The sequence below is a fragment of the Myxocyprinus asiaticus genome, chromosome 17 (genome assembly GCF_019703515.2).
Source record: "Myxocyprinus asiaticus isolate MX2 ecotype Aquarium Trade chromosome 17, UBuf_Myxa_2, whole genome shotgun sequence".
Lineage (NCBI taxonomy): Eukaryota > Metazoa > Chordata > Actinopteri > Cypriniformes > Catostomidae > Myxocyprinus > Myxocyprinus asiaticus.
In genome coordinates, this window is record NC_059360.1 from 288,325 (window position 1) to 311,414 (window position 23,090).

Consider the following 23,090-nt stretch of genomic DNA (forward strand, 5'->3'; position numbering starts at 1 on the left):
AGCTCATCCAGGTCTGTGGTTGTAGCCTCAACAACACTCCAGTCAGTGCAGTCAAAACAGGCTTATAGTTCCAGCTCTGCTTCATTGGTCCATCTCTTTACAATCCTTACTACAGGCTTAGGTGATTTTAGTTTCTGCTTGTAGGTCTGGAGAAGATGAACCAGACAGTGATCAGAGAATCCTAAAGCTGCACGTGGGACAGAGCAATATGCATCCTTTACAGTGGTGTAGCAGTGGTCCAATATATTTCTTTCTCTGGTAGGGCATGTGATGTGTTGTTTGTATTTTGGCAGTTCACGGGTGAGGTTACTTTATTAAAATCTCCCAGAATAATGAGCGAGTCCGGGTGTTGTTACTCCGTATCTGTGATGTGATCAGCCAGCTGTTGCAACACTGCATTCACGCATGCTTGTGGTGGGATATAAACACTCACCAGAATAAATTAGGAAAACACCTGTGGCGAGTAGAAAGGCTTACAGTTGCTGAAGAGCACCTCTAAATAGGACAGCACATCTTCTACAATGCTGTTACAGCTGTACACCAACTTTCGTTGATGTAAAAGCATGTTCCGCCACCTCTCAATTTCCCCGATAACTCCGTGATGCGATCCACTCTGAACAGCTGGAAGCCCAGCAGATGTAGCATGCTGCCCGGGATGGCTTTGCAGCGGAGATAGAAAAGTCCTTATTTGTTTGAGTGAGCAGAAGAAGTTTGTACATTTTGTTGGCAAGGGAGCGGACATTTGCCAGATGAATACTCGGCAGCGGAGTCCTAACGCCACGTTGACAAAGCTTCACAAGCGCGCTGGCTCGCTTTCATTGCGTGCGTCTTTTGGATTGCTTGTAGAGCACCACTGCGCCTCCAACTAAGATGTCTAATAAAACATCTGAATAATCAAACACCGGCAAAAAATTATAAGGTATGCTCTGCCGAATATTCAGCGGTTCATCCCTGGTGAAACTGATAGGGAAAGAGTGACAAAAAACATGACAAACAAACAAAAGTAACAAAAACGCTAGAGAGCTCCACAGACTTATGTCGTAAGGTTGAATGAAATTGTTGGTATATCTCTGTTGTGCGGGGTGATTTCATGTGTCGGTGTAGAAGCCAGTGGAATCATGTTTTAATTTAACATCACCATACGTTGGGCTCATCATCATACACTGTTTTCAGTGCTCTCAGGGCGGTTGTGAAAGCAAAGTGATGCAGATTCACACATTCACGCAATTACAAACATTTTTAACTGCTACAATTCATTATACAAATCTAAAAACTTGACACAGTATCACAGAAAAGGACGAACCTATCTCTTGCACCGAGAACCTAACCCCAACCCATCCAGTCAACAAGTACAAAGTGTATCCCTGGTCACCTGAACTGCAGCACAGATTTGCTCTCACATCAGAGAATCAGCCAAGGGGAGTGAATATAGTTCTGAGGACTTAGAAGGTTTTCGGGGAAGTGTAGGTGGACCTGTTTACCTCACCGGAGACCATGCATTGTCGCCTGTGGTACTTCAGCTCACAAATGGTCAGCAAAACTCAAGTATGTGTTTACTCCTGTTCATTTGCTACACCAAGTGTTGTGCAAAATTCATGAAAACAGGGAAACCGTGCTGTTGGTTGCACAAGAGTACCACTGTGGGTACTGGAGCTGGTAGAGCTGTTGTATGCCAACCCCCCCGCCTCAACCCCAATGAAGGATTCTAATGAGGAGAGATCTGCTTTCACAGACACGAGGCACGGCCTGGCATCCTTGGCCGGAGCTGTGGAAACTTGAACGGGGCTCGTCTGACGCGGATGGATTGTTGCAGTCAGTGCTCAACACCATATTACAGGCCAGAGCCCCCACAACAAGGTGGCTATATGCTTTGAAATGGCATGTTTTCATGAGCTAGTGTTCCTCGGGAGGTATGGACCCAGCGCATTGCCCTTTGCATAGGTTGCTTCACCTCTTGCAAGAGCATTTGGATGCAGAACACACTCCTCCCATGTTCAAAGTTTATGTCGCTGCTATAGTGGTGGGCCGTGGCCCTTGGAATGGTTTGTCTGTGAGCAAAGACCCTGTGTTGAGGGTGGGGCTGGGTCGTGATTCTGCACACCCAGCCCCTAATCAGGCTGATCAAGCCCAAGAGGGATAAAGGCAACCGGAGACAGCAGTGCGACAGAGAGAGAGAGAGAGTTACGGGCAGCTGCCCGACACCTGTGTGTTTGTGTTTTTGGTTCAGTTTATTATTAAATATTATTTATGTTGTTAAGCTGGTTCTCGCCTCCTCCTTTCCATTGAACTGTGTTACATTGGTGCCGAAACCCGGGAAGGAGGAGGGATGCGCCGTAGTAGAGTCCTTGCTATTACCATCAGCCACGGCCATCCGCTGGGGGACGGAGGAGCCCGGCCACTTGAGAGCGGAGGAATGGCCGCTGACCGCAAGGGGAGGAGGGGCTCCTAACTGACCGCCTAGAGCAGTCAGGGCCGCTGCCAGGGGCAGAAGAGACCCCTTCCAGCCACTGAAACGCACCAGGGCATTCCGTCTACCAGGGGCCGGAGGACTGCCTCATATCCGCCCGGGGAGGCATGGCTGTCGTCCGCTAGAGGGTGGAGGAGTGGCCGAGGACCAGGTTATGGCATATCGGAGAACCGGTAAGTAAATTATTATTTTTTTTTCTGTCTATCTCCTCTCTCTCTCCCGCTACTGCTCCGTGTTGGCCCTTTCCCTCTCTTTTTAAATAGTGTTTTAATTTGGTACCATCGCCATTCCGGCATACAGGTACTGCATTTTTTCCCTTCCCTTATCCCCTCCCAGATCCAGGAAGGCGGGGATGACTTGCCAGCAGACGGAGCTGGAAGGGCACACCCGGGGATGTACGTCATGCTTCCGGCCTGAGAGAACGAGAGAGGAATTTGGCAGGGCGGAGGGTGGGGCCGGGTCGTGATTCTGCACACCCGGCCCCTAATCAGGCTGATTAAGCCCAAGAGGGATAAAGGCAACCGGAGACGGCAGTGCGACAGAGAGAGAGTTATGGGCAGCTATCCGACACCTGTGTGCGTATTTGTCTTTTTGTTTAAGTTTATAATTAAACTATCATTTATATCGTCAAGCCGGTTCTTGCCTCCTCCTTTCTCTTTTACTGCATTAAAGACCCATTGATTTTTAAATTCTGATGAGGAGCGAGACAGCTGAGACCCTCACGCCCCGCTACTTTCCCAGTCTGGGACTTAGCACTTGAGCTGAATGCGCTAACAGGTTCCCCGTTCATGCCACTTGATGCAGTAAGCTTACCCATATATAACCATCCCTTTGGCCACTTCCTTTAGAGTTCAGGTGGTAACCTTACATGCTTTACATTATTAGTATTATTAAAAGTTTGAATTGGACAAGGTGCGGGGACTGCACATGCTCTGCCCCGTGAGGGCGCTACGCATGAACATTAACCGTCAAGTCAATTCAGGATGACAGATCAGCTCTTTTTCTGCTTTGGAGGCCGTTCCAAAGGTTTAGCCATCTCCAAACACAAACTTTCTCACTGGTTTGTCAAAGGCATGGCGCTCACTAATGATATGTCCCACAGGTGTTAAGGCCCACTGTACCAGGAGCATGGACTTTTCCTGGGCATGGGCAAAGGGTGTGTTCTTGCAAGACATCTGTCTGGCTCCAGGCTGGTCTTCCTCTAACACCTTTGCCAGGTTTTATAACTTTTATTTCCTCTCTTCTCAGATCCTGGCTGCAAAGGAGAGTTGATTTTTCAGTGTTTACAGAAACATTATGCTCTGGCTGTTGGACTTCTTACTATACAGTTCCTTGACTCTTCTAAGGGTGAAGAGCAGTGTTTTAATTTTCTTCTACCCTGTTTTTCCCACTGCGGTGTGGATGGGAATTTCTATGCAGTGTTGCGGTCCTCCGCAACACCGGGCGATGGCACTGGACCTCGCCTCCTGGCAGACAGCAGCGGGCTCCACCGCCTTCCGGCAGACGCATCGCAGAGGACCGCTGCACAGCTGGCTGAGGACCAGTTGACAGCATGTTCGGGAACCGGAGTTTCTTTTTCTTGTCTCTTTCTCTCTCTCTCCCCCAAGACCAGCCTTTTGGGCTTGGTGGTCGACTGCTCCACCTAACCATGTCCACTCTTCATCCCAGGTGAAGGAGCCCGCAGCCACGAGTGTGGGCGGGAGGCTTGGGCCAATCTGCTGGAGTTGAGGGGAGCCAGGTCATGGCTGCGAGCAGTGCCCGGCAATGGAGGTGGGGGCCTTGATCCGGGTCCCTGACACCCCACAGGCCTCCGATCGAGCAGGGACATGCAAATACCCATGAGTATTGAGGGGGATACATACCAAGCCTTGGTGGATTCCGGTTGCATTGGATTCAAATAATCGGGTAAAGGTGAGGTGTGTGCACAGGGATATTCATGATTATCCTATAGTGACCGTCACTGTAATATTAATGGGACAAAAGGAACATTTTGAGGCAGAGGTTAGTCCTTGCATCACCCATCCACTAATTTTTGGAACCAATTGGCCGGCTTTTCGCTCATTATTGAAGGGGTTGTGTGTGGATGGGTCCTGTGAGAAAGTGAATCGATGTGGAATGTGCGAAGCACTGGCTGGGGAGGCGTGGCCTGGGCCATCTGTGACTGCTCCACATCAGACTGACACGGGGAAGGGGAGGTGCCATACTCCCCCACACTTAGGGAATTCCCGGCAGGGGATTTCCCGCTAGAGCAGTCGTGAGATGAAACCCTGCGACACGCCTTTGACCAAGTGATTGTGATTGATGGTCAATGGCATCGCAATCTCATATCCATTCTTTTAAATCATAAAAGATCAGTTATATAGAGTGACACAGGACACTCGCACGCAAGAAAATACAACCCAGTTGTTGGTACCAAACGGCAGTCGGAAATGTTATTCCAGGCAGCTCATCATAATCCAATGGCAGGTCACTTGGTACAGGGGAAAACAATAAGCCATCTCATGGCACGTTTTTTTTTGGCCGGGCATTCACGGATATGTTCGCCGGTGGTGTGCGGCATGCCATGAATGTCAGCTGGTGAACCCGCCAGCCACCCCAAAAGCACCATTGCGCCCTCTTCTGTTGATCGAGGTTCCTTTTGAGCGAATTGGCATGGACCTCCTCGGCCATTAGAACATACTGCACACGGACATTGCTTTGTGTTAGTCCTAGTGGATTACGCAACACGATATCCAGAAGCAGAGCCTCTGTGTAACATCTCAGCACGTAGTGTTGCGGAGGTACTCTTCAAAATTATCTCCCGAGTGGGGATTCCGAAAGAAATCCTCACTGATCAGGGCATGGCTTTTATGTCACGTACACTACGCAAGCTGTACAAGTGTTTGGGTATTAAGTTGATTCGGACAAGCGTGTACCATCCCCAAATGGACGGCTTGGTCGAACGATTTAATAAAACCTTAAAGAATATGACTCATAAGTTCGTGCACAAAGATCCTCAGAACTGGGATAAGTGGCTAGAACCTCTGTTATTTGCAGTGCGAGAGGTCCCGCAAGCCTCCACAGGGTTTTCCCCATTTGAATTGTTATATGGGCATAAAATTGGGAGGATGGACCTTCACAAAGTAAAAATGAAATTCAATACGTTATGACCTGAGAGCAAAACTCCACAAATTGGGGCGACTATCACAGGAGAATTTGCTACAGGCGCAAGAACGTCAGTCCCGGTTAATCTAAAAGCCAGTCACTTCACCCCGGTCCCTTGTGGAGACCACCTCTCACCGTCACAACGTACGGAGGTTGCCCGGTTGCAAAATAATTTCTCTGATGTATTCTCGCCTCTCCCCGGCCACACTAATCTCATAAAACACCACATCAAGACAACCCCCGGGGTAGTTGTACGTAGTCGTCCATATCACTTACCCGAACACAAGAAACAGATAGTCTGGGAAGAATTAAAGGCCATGCTCAATATGGGGGTAATAGAAGAATCCCACAGTGATTGGGCCAGCCCGGTGGTTCTGGTGCCTAAGAGCGATGGGTCGGTCCAGTGCTGTGTGGATTATAGGAAAGTCAATGCGGTGTCGAAATTTGATGCGTATCCAATGCCGCGTATTGAAGACTGCTCGATTGGTTGGGCACGGCTCGCTTTTATTCGACACTGGATTTAATAAAGGGTTATTGGCAGATCCCCTTAATGCCAGTGTACTGTGAGAAAACTGCCTTTTCCACACCGTTTGGGTTACACCAATTTGTGACCCTTCCGTTCGGTTTGTTTTGGGCCCTGGCTACATTTCAGAATCTTATGGAGTCCTCAGACCACACGCTGCATATGCCGCTGATTATTTGGATGATATCATTATTTACAGTAATGATTGGCAGCAGCACATGCAGCATCTGAGGGCAGTTCTGAGGTCGCTGCGGCGAGCAGGGCTTAGCAAACCCGAAGAAATGCACAATTGAACAAGTGGAGTTACGGTATCTGAGGTTCCACTTGAGTCATGGGCAAGTGTGGCCCCAAATTGATAAAACTGCAGCGATTGCAACATGCCCAAGACCAAAAAGGAGGTGAGACAATTCCTGGGGCTGGCTGCCTAATATCGAAGGTTTGTGCCTAATTATTCGGATGTCACCAGCCTGCTGACTGCTCTCACTAAAAAGGGAGTTTCAGACCCAGTCCAGTGAACGGAGCCATGCCAACAAGCTTCACACAGGTAAAAGCTGTACTTTGTGGCAGGCCGCTTCTGTATTCCCCTAAATTTTCTCTCCCTTTTGTTTTGCAGATGGACACATTGAACAGGGGGCTGGGTGCTGTACTGTCCCAGGTGGTGGAGGGGGAGGAGCGCCCGGTGCTGTACATTAGTCAGAAGCTCTCTATGAGAGAGACTAAGTACAGCACCATAGAGAAGGAGTGCTTAGCCATCAAGTGGGTGGTCCTCACTCTCCGCTACTATTTGCTGGGACAGGCATTCACCCTCTGTTCGGACCATGCCCTGCTCCACTGGCTCCACCGCATGAAGGATGCCAATGCTCGGATCACCCGTTGGTATCTGGCACTCCAGCCATTTAAGTTCGTGGTGGTCCACAGGCTTTCTAGAAAAGGGGGGGGGGAGTTGGCAGGCCGGGCTGTTCCCCCGACCTGAGTCGGGCAGTGGGGGTATGTTCGTCTGGGGAGAGAGGAAGCGGTAAGGGTTTTCACCTGAGATTAATTGCTGCTAATTGTGATTTCTATGTTCACAGTGAGAGGTGGGGAGATAAAAGGCAGCCCAAAACCCCAGAGAGGGAGAGAGAGCTTCACACACCCGAGAGAGTGCTGTTTGAATGAACATTGTCTTTGAGTGTGCCGCTTGAAAGCATGCTTGAGTGTTTACCGTTGGAAAGCGTAGTTTGAGTTTTTGTAAAATAAAATACTTTTTTTTTTTTGTTATTAACAATTTTATTGATTCCAATCATACAACATACAAACACAACATAAAAAAACGGAATCAATTATTCACATTAAACCCCCTCCCCCCGAACATTCCCACTCCACACCCCCCACCCGACACAAACATGCACTAATGTGGTCACCAACAACTAGACATTCAAAATAAAATTAAATAAAATAAACATATAAAAAAACAAGATATACATTCAAACATCAATAATACACATACCCAACTAAGCTGCAAATCTCTCTCCACAGCCCCTCCCCGAGAACCCTCCAAAAAAGCCAAATAACCCCCCCACTTCCTGACAAACAAATCCCATTTCCTCAGCCTTCTAAAAAACAGCTGTTCAAATGCCACCACCTCGCCCATCTCCCCGCACCATTCCCTAAATGAGGGTGCCCCAGCCGACTTCCATCCCGAGGATGATTTTTCTGCCAATCATGACCCCGGCTAGGACCCAACTTTTTAAATATCTGTCCCCAATATAAACAGCCGTCCCATCACCCAGGATACAGAGTCTGGGGCCAAATTAAAATATAGTGTCCAATACCTCACACATAAAGTTTTGAACCCCCAACCAAAATTCTTGGATCTTAATACATCCCCAAAAAACATGTGCTGTGTCCCCGTCTTCTGATTGGCACCGCCAGCAGGTGGGTGTGTCTTTAAGACCCAACCTATACAATCTAGAAGGGGTCCATTAGAATCGATGTAAAATCTTAAATTGCATCAGACAGACACTTACATCTCTAGATGTAGACTTGATGCTTTTTAGAATCCTAGCCCACTCTCCCTCCTCCAATACCAAATATAAATCTTTCTCCTATAATCTCTTGAGAGAAGATGAAGCTCCGTCCCCCAGACTCTGAATTAACAGGGAGTAATACACTGATGCCTCATGACCTTTTCCAAAAGCAGTAATCACCACTTCCAGAGTATCTGCTGCTTTAGGGGGGTGTATACTACTTCCAGTACAGAACAGGTGGCGCAGCTGTAAATACCTAAAGAACTGAGATCTAGGAATCTTAAAATGTTGAACCAAATTTTCAAAAGATCTCAGCACTCCACTTTCATATAGGTCACCGAGTGTAGTAACCCCCCTCCCAATCCACTCTGACCAACAGAAAGGGACTTATTATTACGTAATTTAGGGTTCAGCCATATGTTTGAGGCAACATTTAAATAAATGTCCGAATTAAACACTCTGGACACTTTTGTTCAAACCTCATGCAAATGCGAGATAACGGGGTGTGACTTAACTTCTCTGGTTAGTTTGATAGAAAGGCTTTGCAATGGCGAAATAGGGGCAAGAACTTCCTGTTCAATACAAAACCAGGGAGGGGCTCTCAGGTGGAAGCGACCACTGAGAAAAATGTCTGAGACCGAATGCATAATAATAAACAAAATCTTGGTTAGGCCTAGCCCCCCTGTCAATCGGCCTATGTAACTTGTTGAAATGTAATCTGGGATGTTTACCATTCCAAATAAAGGACTTCGCTATGCTATAAAATTGCTTGAAATAAGAGAGGGGGACATCTACAGGGAGAGACTGTAGCAGGTAGTTGAATTTTGGAATACAATTCATTTTAATAACATTAACCTTCCCAATCATAGATAAATGTAATGAAGCCCACCTACTCACATCACTCGAAAACCTTTTTATTAAAGGGTTGAAATGAATTAACTAAATCACACAAATTAGCTGGGAATAAAATTCCCAAATACTTAATGCCTTGTTTGGGACACTGGAAGGCACCCGGTTGAAAAGCAGTTACTGGGCAGTATGCTGTCAGAGCCAAAGGTTTAGACCAATTGACTCTGTAACCTGAGAATTTAGAGAAGGAATTAATAATCCTGTGGAGACAAGGCATAGATCTAATGGGGTCAGAGACGAATAATAAAATATCACCTGCCACACCTCCCGTCATCACCCCTGGAAAATCATCCTCCTTTCTTATCGCGGCTGCTAATGGTTCCAGGGCTAGACAGAACAATAATGGGGAAAGAGGGCAACCCTGCCAGGTGCCCCTATCCAGAATAAAATAATCTGAAATTAATAAATTTGTTTGTACCTCCGCTACCGGGTGTCTATAAAGTAAATTATTCCATTAAATAAAATTATTTCAGAACCCATATATTTCCAAAACCTTAAAAAGATAATCCCTTTCTACCATATCAAACGTATTTTTGGCATTGAGTGAGATGGCAACGACCGGAGTCTGATCATTCGCCACTGACCACATGATATTGATGAAACGTCTAATGTTATCAGAAGAGCTGCGGCCCCAAATGAACCCCACCTGATCTGTATGTGTAAGAGATGTCATAACTTTATATAATCGGTTAGCCAAAATTTTTGACAAAATTTTAAATTCTAGCTGGATCAGGGAAATTGGACGGTAACTCTTACACTCCTTTTTAAGAATCAGACTGATCCGGGCTTGTGTCATGGTTGGCTGAAGCTTTCCACTCTTTAATGATTCCGTATAAACTTCTAATAAAAGTGGAGCCAGTTCTGTAGCATAAGATCTAAAAAATTCAGTGGCAAAGCCATCTAGCCCCAGAGCCTTGCCTGCAGGTAAAGCCTTAATTACCTCATCAAGTTCCTCCAAGTTTATCTCAGAATCAAGATAATTTTTTTGCTCAGTCGTCAGTTTAGGGAGATCTAATGGTTCCACAAAGTTTCTAATATCTTCATTAGATGACATTTGCTGCTTCAGCTCTGTCTCGGTACTTTTAATATTCTCTTCCAACTTTTGGATTTTTTGATGAATGAGGCATACTGTGATCCGACCCCTAAAAACTGCCTTAAGTGCCTCCCAAGCCACGCACACAGAGGATACTGAGGACCAGTTGGTGTCCATATAAACATTGATTTCAGCCTTTAACATTTGTTGGAAATCAGGATTTTACAAAAGGGATACATTAAAGCAGCAACTATATGATTTATTTTTCTCCATATGCGGCAACACCTCTAAACTCACCAGGGCATGATCTAAGACTAAGATGTTTCCAATTGAGCAATCAACAATAGATGAAACGAGGGACTTAGATATGAAAACAAATCTATTTTAGAATAAATCTTATGGACTAATGAAAAAAAAATTATAGTCCCTACCAGATGGGTTTAAAAGTCTCAATGTTGCTCAAGGGGGCTTGCACACATTTGCTTCACTATGATCAAGGACTGAGTCCATCAAAAGATTAAAGTCACCTCCCAATATTATATCATGAGGGGTGCCAGCGGCTTGCAACATCCCTTCAAGATCTAAAAAAGACCTGATCATCAGCGTTAGGTGTGTAAATATTGGCCAAAATCAACTTTTGCCCCTGAATTTCTGCTAAAACAATAATGACTCTTCCTAATTTATCTTTAATCTGTTTGAGACATTTGAATTGTAGATGTTTACTTATCAATGTAATGACTCATTGCTCTTACTTGAGCGAGCACTAAAGAAAACATGCCCACCCCATATCTTCCCAAAATGTTCAGCTTCCTGCGTGGAAAGATGCGTTTCTTGAAAGTACACTATATCATATTTCTTACGTTTAAGAAAATAAATAATCTTCCTTCTTTTTATGTGGTGCCCCAACCGATTCACATTCCTTGTGGAGAGAGACAATCCACTCATATTAACATTTGACATTTTTACATATTAGAGAAATTAGATTGTGTGTATAAAATAAAATTATAAAGACCACATTCCACATTAGTGCAACAATCAAACCCCGAAATTCCCCTGGATCAAAAAACACAGAAAAAAGAAAAATGTGCGCATTAACCCCATGAATGACTGCGCCAACCTTCTAAACTCAGACAGTCCATGTATGCCTACGAGAGCCCCCACGACAACTTTGCCATCGGATTTCTCAAGTCCGGTGCTTTTATACAAAAATTTGTAATACAGAATTACACAACAGAAGATAATCTGTAAAACAAACTCCAGCCCATAAGCGGAATAAACAAAAAACAAACGTGTAGATTCATCCACTTAATTGTCTCGAAGGTGTGTGCCTCCACAAAACAAGCTCTAGCCACTGCAGAACCAGCACAAAAACAAAACAAAAACGGGCCGTTCAGTTCTTTGGGCAGTCAAACTCACTCCAATGTCCTGCAAGAAATATTGAAAAAAAAAAAAACTCCAGCCAACAGGAGGCATAAGCACCCAAAATTAGCGGATTCATCCACAAGCTGTGTTTTACAGCCATCCTTAGTATCTATTCTCAGTTTGGCCGGAAACATCAGAGCAAAAGCGATCTTCCAATGATGTAAGAGATTCTTGCATTCCCTGAATCATTCACGTTTCTCTCTTGCTGAATTCGCAAAGTCTGGGAACAAGAAAATGTTGTGGTTCTTCCAAGAGAGCTTCCCTTTACTCCTCGCCTCACGTAACACAAGATCTTTATCGGATGATCTCAGGAATTTGGCCAGAATTGATCAGGGCTTGTCTCCCTCCGTGGATCTCCAACCTGGGACTCTGTGAGCTCACTCGATTTCCAGCTTATGGCCTGTTATGTCGAGCAGACTCAGGAAGAGCCCATCTAGGAATTTCACCATATCTTGGGCCTTCTTCATGCTCAGGAATTCCAACAATTCGCACGTTGTTTCGCCGGCTAGAATTCTCAAGGTCTTCCAGTTTTTCCAAAATGCATTCCAAATCTCCCTTGGTCGCTAGCGTATTAGCAGCTAATTCCCTCTCCGATGACTCCAGGTAATCGATCTGTCTCTCAACGTCCGACAATCTTGTAACCAACTCCATGGAAGTGATCGATCGACATATTACAGCAAGATCCTCCAAGTCTGCTACAACCTTCATCAGCATTGCCGACTCATTCATCAATTCACACCGGATTTCTTTCAGTTCACCGTCCGAATTGAGTCCGGGGCTTTCAGCCTGCCGCTGAGGGGAATCAGCTTTAGCATGTAAGTGTCTTTTAATATCTCCAGAGCCCGAGGATTTTAAATTCTTTGACATATTGTCTTCTTCAAACAGTTAAGTTTTATTCACTTTTGCACACATTCTCGCCAACTTTTTGTTTTCGTTGATTTTGTTGCTCTAAATAATCATTTACACATATGTGGGTAGTTGAAATGGAATTTCAAGCATTGTCAGCAGTATCCTATACTATTAAAACTATCTAAAACTATTTTAAACAGCATTTTCTTATTTTGTGTAACTTTAATGGGTAACATTTATGGTTGTATTTGTTAACATTAGTGTACTACTAGTTAATTTCTACATATGCTAGTCAGTTTATAAATTAAAATTGTATAAGTTAACATTAGTTAATACAATATGAACTAACATGAACGAACAATAAACAATTGTATTTTTATACACTGACATTAGATAAGATTAATAAATGTTGGAAAATTGTATGATACATTGTTAATGATACCTAATGCAAACCTTGTTGCAAAATGTTACCCAGTAATGATCATACTTGCAGTTTCCATGACCTCATATTAATTGAAATACTGGTTTATTTGTACTTTTAGAAAAAGGTTGAAAGGTGATAAAAATAAGGCGATAAAATGGTGACTTGTCACAGCACCTAAAATACACATATTCCCTTATGAATGCATGTACATTTTAACCTGACATCATCATGTTGGGGGAAAAAAACAATTGGACATTTTATTTGTCATCTACTGAGCTATACATTATAGTGCTTCTTTTTTTGTGCTTTCTATTAAAACAATCTGCTCATCACATTTGCAGTGGTTCTATGATGTTTTAAAGTTGACAATTTTCACACCAGGGGGCCCATTTTCATGATTTCGCCTAGGGCTTGGAGAATCACCTGGAAGCATTGATCTTGTGCTCGACGTAGCTCAAGCAGGGCCTGGTGTTGTACCTGATGCATGCTAGTGAGGGACTGGATTTCTTTGGCCAACGGCAAGGACTCCATGATGGCATACTAGCATCCTCAGATTTTTTAGACCTAATTATCACCCAGGGAAGAATACTTACCGCTTCCCATCTCCCTTGACAGACACTCAGCCAAGCCCTCACCACACTGGTATAACAACAGTGCCACAACAGTGCCGTCTGTTGTACAGGAGTGAAATAGTTTTTTGTTTCATCTTTTTATGGACTCTGTGTGAATAGAATTTCTGCCAGAAGTTCATCTCGTTAAATCATCACGGATTTGGTGTGAACAGGCCTTTAACCTTCAGTGTGCTGTCTGTATTCACTGGTCTCAGAACAGTTTGAAATGCACCATATTTTAATCCTAACTCCATATAAAGCCTCTGAAAACAACATTTTTCAGCTTTTGGATGAACATATTTATTCTCAATGTGAAAATGCACAGTAAATATATAGGAATGCATTTACTAATGTTAATTAATAGAATCATATTGCACAGTGATGACAAAATAAAATATAACAAAATGTATATTAAAATGAAGTGAAATGACCCACAGATGTGTTAATGTTGTGAGTTATTTAAAATAACTAACATGTTTTTTCTACTTTTGAGGACATGTAGTGCCAGTTTCCACATATGTGGACATCATGTTTATCAGCGCACTGACACGTGAAAAATGAACAGATTTTGTAATGCGGCATATCAAATGAAACTAGAGACTCTACTCTTTACAACCAAACAGGTTTCAATGAAAAAAACTTTAAGAGATTTCTTACCAGAGGCACTTTTGTTGGTGCTGCGTCTGTAGAAGCGCTTCAAGGAAATCTATGTCATGTTGTTGTGTCACGTGACTCGTGTGGGAGAAGTTAAACCTTTAAATCACAGACTAGAGTCTTGTGAACAGTATTCAGTCGGTTTTTATACATTTAAATTATGCGTTGCGTATAATTTATAATTTAAGCCAAAATACAACATCCATGCATGTGGATGTGGGGCCGCACAAGGTTAAGGGAACCAGGCTTACAGTCTTAACCAGAACGACAAATTTATCTAGTGTTCTAAGTATCTTTGGTTCAGTTTTTGTAGTACCTTTGTAGTTTGAGGCGGTTGTACACAGTTTATTTTGTCTTTATTTTAGTGTCCAGTGAGTTGGTTATCTGGTATAATGTAGTACACATTTACATGCTTCTGTTGTCTCTTTCCTTGTCCACATTTCTCACATAATCAGGGAACAGCTGAAAGTCTGATTGGGGCTGTGATATTAAAAGAAAAGCCTGAGGTTTTTTTTTTTTTATTATTATTTTTGCTGTAACAGCACTCAGATGTATATACGACTGACAGGAGCTTGTAGAAACCTTTCACTACATGTTGCTGATCTGCTGTTTGTGTTGTTTGTGTTTGTCAGGTGGAGGAAGTGGGGAACATCCTGATCGCAGTGAAGAATCTGGCAGAACAGTGTTATTTACATCACTACGGCGCTCTAGAAGACATGGACGTGTGCACTATGATGGATATGATAAAAGTACAATCACATTACACAATAATTCACATTCACGATTTATGGGTGAAGCCTTGTGAGGATCGGACGTGTGAACTGCGAGCTCTGCGCACTTTTTGTAATTAAATTTTTTTATTAAATCTTACAATAATAAAGAAAAGCAAAAACATATATATACAATCAACATTTAAACCCCACTGTTTGGTGTAATTTCTCATCTGAATTCACTTCTTTTTCAATAAAACATGACTTTTCTCTAATTTCACTCGTAGGCAGCTGTGCATTGCAAAAAAAACAAGCCAAAATGCATCATTACAACATGTTGAATGCATTTTAAGACATAAACAGACATTTTAATGCTGAAATCTGAAAGTCAACTCAGATCTGTTCAAAGTTTATCAAACATCTCACAAATATCCAAAAGCATCTTTTTAATCTCATAAAGCTGTTTGGTGTCATTTCACATCTGATTTCACTTCTTTTTCAATGAAACATAACTTTTCTCTATTTTCACTCATAGGGTGCTGTGCATTGCAAAAGATGTCGTGCATTGTCAAAATGCATCATTACAACATGTTTGAATGCATTTTAAGACATAAACAGTCATTTTAATGCTGAAAACCCCTCCCAATCCCCACCCCCCAACAAACATCCCCATGGTCACACATGAGTAAATATAAATAAAAAAAGCAAACAAACACACAAACAAAAATATAGATATATAATAATCATACTCAATGAAAACTATACTACTCTCTCCACGCCCCAACCTGAGAGCCCTCCAAAGACTCTAAATAATTGCCCCATTTCTGAATAAACAAATCTAAGTTACCCCATCTTCCAAATGACACCTCTTCAAAAGCAGCCACCCTCCCCATCTCTGTGCACCACTCCTGAAATGGGGCACACCAGCTGACCTCCAACCTCTCAAAATAATCTGCCTGGCGATCATCACACAGGTCAGAACCCAATTCTCTATGTGACTATTCCCCATATCGGTGACCGCCTCATCGCCCAAAATACAGAGTCTGGGGCAAAACGAAACCTGAGTGCCCAACACGTCACACACAAAAGGCAACATTTAAATAAATGTCTGAATTAAACACTCTGGACACTTTTGTCCATAATGCGTGCAAATGCGAGATAACTGGGTGTAACTTAACTTCTCCGTTTAGTTTGATAGAAAGGCTTTGCAATGGCGAAATAGGAGCAAGAACTTCCTGTTCAATACAAAACCAGGCAGGGGCTCTCTCAGGTGGAAGCGACTGTAAGGGGGAAGTCACCCACTGGCCCAAGGACGGTATCCAATGGCGTGGCTGAAGGTCTCCTGCGTGTTCTGTCTTATCGTGCGTGACATTAAATAATACTTTGATTATTTGATTTGAGTTCCATGTTTTTTATTAATCTTATCATTAATTCTTTTCTTTATTTCATCTGACTCCAATTATGAAAAACCTTGTTGATGTATCTATGCTCTGAATTTAGTAATTCTCTCTTCTAGACTGCATTTGTTACTTAAATGTTATTTGGGTCCTGTGCTGGTCAGACACAGGTCCTTTAACTACAAATTCATCAGTTTCAGATATTAGTAAGTTTTAGACTAAGTCCTTATAGGTTCTCGGCTTTATCCGTTTAGTCTTATTTGGCTAAGTTCTATTATAGATTCTCGGTTTACCGTTTAGCCCCAGTCAATTAAGTCCTGTTTTACAGGTTCTCGGTCCTACATTTAGTATTCCCATTTAATTCTACTTGGCTAAGTTCTATTATAGATTCTCGGTTTACCGTTTAGCCTCTTACATACTTAACTAATGGGTTACTTCTGAAGTAGCTTAATTAAGCCAACTCTGACCATAGATTTGTAGTTAACAAGAAATATACTAGAAAACAGTCCTGCAGAATGAATCATAATAACAATTTATTTACCAGGTAATAGTAATACATTCAAACAATCCAATTAAAATAATAAATCAAACTCAAAGCTATCAGTGAACCAAACGTAATAATATAATTAAAGTTGCATTCCATTCAAACATTTACCAAACATAAGAAATACAAATTGCAATTACCTGTTAGTGAAAAAACTACATGCTAACGACAACGCATGGGAGATCTGATTTACAGATTCCACAAGCTTCTCTGCCATCCCTCCTTAAGTACCAAACGATTCTATTGTTATTTCAGATGTGTGTGTTTGATGTTATTTAGGATTTGGTTTATAATTTAGGGAGTTGTAAGTCAACCTTTGATTGAGTAGGTTGTTTGATGTTTACAAAGAATACACCTAATCTGCATACAGCGTCTGGTCTCTGTGTGAGACTTGGGAGGGGCATGCCCCGGACAGAATACTGTATTTTACTAAGTTCTTAAATCTTACTTGTGATTTGACTTTGCTGAAAAGGAATGAGACCATTTTACCAGTCGCACTGAGACCTCTTGAATGATACCAAACATGTATGATCAGAAAACCTTTTACATTACAGAACAGGATAAGTCATAACTTAGTTTTTAGTGTCCTTAAGGTGACCTGAGGTGAGAGAGAGAGAGAGCAGATGTGAGTGTGATTTGCGTTTTATGGTCCCCAATCAGTAGGGTTTGTTTTCTCAGGTGGAGACGCTCCTCTGTGTGAGAGTTTTGTGACGTTGGTTCTCGCAGAATTCTTTGACTTTCCCGGAAGTAATGCAAACAATTCTGTGTCAGTCTTACACGAACAATAAGCCAAATGTCTGAGACCAAATGCATAGTAATAAAACAAAATCTTGGGTAGGCCTAGCCCACCTTTGTCAATCGGCCTATGTAACATATTGAAATGTAATCTGGGACGTTTACCATTCCAAATGAAGGACTTCGCTATGCTATCAACTTGCTTGAAATAAGAGAGGGGGACATCTACAGGGAGAGATTGTAGCAGGTAGTTGAATTTTGGAATACAATTCATTTTTAATCACATTAACCTTCCCAATCATCGATAAATGTAATGAAGCCCACCTGCCCACATTGCTCGAAAACCATTTTATTAAGGGGTCAAAATTAACTCTGACTAAATCACACAAATTTGCTGGAAATAAAATGGCCAAATACTTAATGCCTTGTTTGGGTCACTGGAAGGCACCCGGCTGGAAAGCTGTTTGCTGTCAGTATGCTGTCAGAGCCAAAGCTTCGGATTTAGACCAATTAACTCTGTATCATGAGAACTTAGAAAAGGAATTAATAATTCTGTGGAGGGCAGGCATAGATCTAGTGGGGTTGGAGACAAATAATAAAATATCATCTGCGTAAAGCAGAAGCTTATGCACCACACCTCCCGCCACCACCCCTGGAAAATCATCTTCCTTTCTTATCGTGGCTGCTAATGGTTCCAGGGCAAGACAGAACAATAATGGGGAAAGAGAGCAACCCTGCCGGGTGCCCCTGTCCAGAGTAGCCCTGGTGAGTTTAGAGGTGTTGCCACATACGGAGAAAAATAAATCATATAGTTGCCACTTTAATGAGTCCCTTTTGCAAAATTCTGATTTCCAACAAATGATAAAGACTGAAATCAGTGTTTACATGGAGACCAACTGGTTCTCAGTATCCTATGTGTGCGTGGCTTGGGAGGCACTTAAGGCTGTTCTTAGGGGTCGGATCATACAGTATGCCTCATTCACCAAAAAATCCAAAGCACGAGAACTCGTGGAGTTGGAAGGAAATATTAAAAGTGCCGAGGCAGAGCTGAAGCGCCGAATGTCATCTGATGGCCTCAGAGAATTGACCCTTTTGAAATACAGATAGAGTTGGGGGACAAAGCAGGAAGTTATTGGCTAGATAAATAAAACAGAGAGAGTCTTTTTCTATCATTCCTTCAGTGAAATCTGCTGGAGGTGAAATATTTACCTCGGCCATTGATATTAATAATGCTTTTAAAGAATTCTATCTTGATCTCTATAGTTCCACGTCTTCGTCTACTGATGAAGATATTAGAAACTTTGTGGAACCATTAGATCTCCCTAAATTGACGACTGAGCAAAAAAATTCTCTTGATTCTGAGATAACCTTGGAGGAGCTTGGCGAGGTAATTAAGGCCTTGCCTACAGGCAAGGCTCCAGGGCCAGATGGTTTTGCCGCTGAATTTTTTAGATCTTATGCTACAGAATTGGCTCCACTTTTGTTAGAAGTTGATACTGAATCATTAAAGAATGGAAAACTTCCGCCAACCATGACACAAGCCCGGATCAGTCTGATTCTTAAAAAGAACAAAGATCCAAGTGAGTGTAAAAGTTACCGTCCAATTCCCTGATCCAGCTAGATGTAAAAATTTTATCAAAAAATTTGGCTAACCGATTAAGTAAAGTTATGACATCTCTTATACATACAGATCAGATGGGGTTTATTCTGGGCCGCAGCTCTTCTGATGACATTAGGTGTCTCATCAATATCATGTGGTCAGTGGCGAATGATCAGACTCCGGTCGCTGCCATCTCACTTGATGCCGAAAAGGCGTTTGTTATGGTAGAATGATATTATCTTTTTATGGTTTTGGAAATATATGGGTTCGGAGATAATTTTATTTAATGGAATCATTTACTTTATAGACACCCGGTAGCGGAGGTACAAACAAATGGATTAATTTCAGATTATTTTACTCTGGATAGGGGCACCCGGCAGGGTTGCCCTCTTTCCCCATTATTGTTCTGTCTTGCCCTGGAACCATTAGCAGCCACGATAAGAAAGGAGGATGATTTTCCAGGAGTAGTGGCAGGAGGTATGGCGCATAAGCTCTTGCTTTACGGAGATGATATTTTATTATTTGTCTCTGACCCCAGTAGATCTATGCCTTGCCTCCACAGAATTATTAATTCCTTTTCTAAGTAAGTTTTCAGGATATAGAGTCAATTGGTCTAAATCTGAAGCTTTGGCTCTGACAGTGTACTGCCCAGAAACGTCTTTCCAGCCGGGCGCTTTCCAGTGGCCCAAACAGGGCATTAAGTATTTGGGTATTTTATTTCCAGCAAATTTGTCTGATTTAGTTAGTTAATTTTGACCCCTAAATAAAAAGGTTTTCGAGCGATGTGGGCAGGTGGGCTTCATTACATTTATCGATGATTGGGAAGGTTGATGTTATTAAAATGAATTGTATTCCAAAATTCAATTACTTGCTACAATCGCTCCCTGAAGATGTCCCCCTCTCTAATTTCAAGCATTTTGATAGCATAGCGAAGTCCTTCACTTGGAATGGTAAACATCCCAGATTACATTTCAATAAGTTACATAGGCCGATTGACAATGGTGGGCTAGGCCTACCCAAGATTTTATTTTATTATTATGCATTCGGTCTCAGACATTTGGCTCATTGGTGCTTCCACCTGAGAGAGCCCCTCCCTGGTTTTGTATAGAACAGGAAGTTCTTGCTCCTATTTCTCCATTGCAAAGCCTTTCAGTCAAACTAACCAGAGAAGTTATGTTACACCCCGTTATCTCGCACTTGAACTCGGTATGGACAAAAGTGTCCAGACTGTTTAATTCGGACATTTATTTAAATGTTGCCTCGAGCATATGGCTGAACCCTAAATTATGTATTAATAAGTCCCCTTTCTGCTGGTCAGAGTGGATTGTGAGGGGGGGTACTACACTCGGTGACCTGTATGAGAGTGGAGTGTTGAGATCTTTTGAAAATATGGTTCAACATTTTAGGATTCCCAGATCTCAGTTCTTTAGGTATTTACAGCTGTGCCACCTGCTCTGTACTATTTTTGGGAGTAACATACACCCCCCTTAAGCGGCAGATACTCTGGGAGAGGTGATTACTGCTTTTGGAAAAGGTCATGAGGCATCAGTGTATTACTCCCTGTTAATTCAGAGTCTGGGGGATGGAGCTTTAACTTCTATCAAGAGATTATGGGAGAAAGATTTCAACTTGGTATTGGAGGAGGGAGTGTGGGCTAGAATTCTAAAAAACATCAAGTCTAGAGATGCAACGGTGTGTCTGATGCAATTCAAGATTTTACATCGATTCTATTGGACCTCTTCTAGATTGTATAGGCTTGGTCTTAAAGACACACCCACCTGCCTGCGATGCCAATCAGAAGATGGAGAAACAACACAAATGTTTTTTGGTGGTGTGTTAAGATCCAGGAGTTTTGGTTGAGGGTTCAGAGTTTTATGTGTGACGTATTGGACGCTCAATTTTCATTTTGCCCCAGACTTCATTTGCCCCAGCGGTCATTAATATTGGGGATTCATTTAAAAAGTTGGGTGCTAGCCAGATTTATGATCAGCAGACAAATTATCCTCAGGGGGTGGAAGTCGGCTGGGGCGCCCTCATTTTGGGGGTGGTGCGGGGAGATGGGCGGGGTGGCAGCATTTGAGGAGGTGATTTTTAGAAGGGTAGGAAAATGGGATTTGTTTGATAGGAAGTGGGGTAGTTATTTGGCTTTTTTGGAGAGTTCTCAGGGAGGGGGATTTCTAGTTTAGATGTGTATGTGCATTCTTGTTGTTTTTGAAAGTATACTTTTTATTTATGTTTGTTTATTTATTTATTTATGTTCTAATTGTTGGTGACCACTGTAGTGCGTGTTTGTGTTGGGTAGGGGGTGGGGGGGAATATTCGGGGGGAGGGGTTTAATGTATATAACTGATTCTGTATTTTATGTTGTGTTTGTTTGTCTTATGAATGGAATCAATAAAAATTGTTAGTAATAAAATAATTCACATTCACACTGATGATGAACTTATTCATACAATGAAACTGAATAAAGAACATGTTTTATTTTTATTTTTTTATTTTTTTACAGGAGTTCATTGTAGAGAAAAGTGATCTGGTGAAGAGAGCAATGAGATTGTCAGACTCGAGAACAGCAACATCCATGAGAAACACGTCCAGTAAAATCCTTCTGAAGAGCTCCAGCAGACGTCTGAGACCAGACGTCTGAGTTCAGCCCGGATTGTCAGATAGATCACACACAAACGACGTTCACACTGCAGCTGAATGTGACCCAAATCTGATTTTCTGCTCAAATATGATTTTTTATGAAATTTTTAATTTAGCCCATATCCGTGTTTTGAATCACAATACACCAAACATAAAGAATCAAGAACACTTACTCAAACTGTGCTTCCCAAACAAATATGAATAAAAACCAGCCACTTGTCCTCGCAACACAAACATGAATTTTTTTTTTTTAATTAAAGATTAAGAGGGCAAACCATTTTTTAAATTGTTTTTAAATAACTTGCATGGAGAAATAGTTTATAACAAAACCAGCAACATCCAATAAGAAAATAAGAATTGTGAATTTTGAATTCATGGTGACTTTAAAATGAAGAAATTTGATGTACTTGAGTTGCCCAGTCAGAGTCCTGATCTCAAGCCTATTGAACATATGAGGAGAGACCTCAAAATTGCTGTTCATCATCGATCCCCAACTAACTTGATACAAGGAATGGGCTAATATTGCTCCATCACGTTGTGCAAACTTGATAGAGAATTATTCCAAAAAGACTGATGGTTGTAATAACTGCAAAAGTTGATTCAGCCAAGTATTAAGGTATTGGTTGAATACTTGTTAATTCTTGACATTTTGGTTATTGTTTTTATTATTATTATTATTATTATTATTTAATGCTTAATTTTTATTTTATGGGCTGCACTGTTGCAGAGTTCAGTGATTCACAAATAAATAAATAAAAAAAACAGTTGAATTACTCAATCTCAGGTTGTGCAAATCATTTGTGTGAAATGATGGTTAGGGGCTGAATATTTATTAAATGCACTTTATGCTGGAAATCAAGTGTACAAATGACAAATGTTGTTACACTACCGGTCAAAAGTTTGGGTTCACTTGACTGAAATATTTCTCATGATCTTAAAAATCTTTTGATCTGAAGGCGTATGCTTAAATGTTTGAAATTAGTTTTGTAGACAAAAGTATAATTGTGCCAACATATTAATTTATTTCATTATAAAACTAAATTTAATAATAAAAAAGTTTTTGAAATGGATGTCTTGGACCAAATAATAAAGAAAAGCAGCCAATAAGTGCCCAACATAGATGGGAACTCCTTCAATACTGTTTAAAAAGCATCCCAGGGTGATACCTCAAGAAGTTGCTTGAGAAAATGTCAAGAGTACATGTCTGCAAAATCTAGACAAAGGGTGACTACTTTGAAGATGCTCAAATATAACACAGTTTTGATTTATTTTGGATTTTGTTTAGTCACAACATAATTCCCATAGTTCCATTTATGTTATTCCATAGTTTTGATGACTTTACTATAATTATAAAATGTAAAAAAAAAAAAAAAAAAAAAAAAAAAAAACACGCATATATATACAGGTGCATCTCAATAA

At 41.8% G+C, this 23,090-nt stretch overlaps 1 protein-coding gene across 1 annotated transcript in view; it reads left to right on the forward strand.

Moving 5' to 3' along the window:
• si:ch1073-416d2.4 (coiled-coil domain-containing protein 42 homolog) overlaps nucleotides 1–22,405 on the forward strand; it is a 46,033-nt gene extending 23,628 nt beyond the window's left edge. The window contains exons 8-9 of the mRNA XM_051722065.1: nucleotides 14,675–14,791; nucleotides 21,535–22,405. Of these exons, the coding sequence (XP_051578025.1) occupies nucleotides 14,675–14,791; nucleotides 21,535–21,672 (255 nt within the window). The 3' untranslated portion in view covers nucleotides 21,673–22,405. The remainder of the gene's footprint in view (nucleotides 1–14,674; nucleotides 14,792–21,534) is intronic.
• The last annotated feature ends 685 nt before the right edge of the window (nucleotides 22,406–23,090 follow it).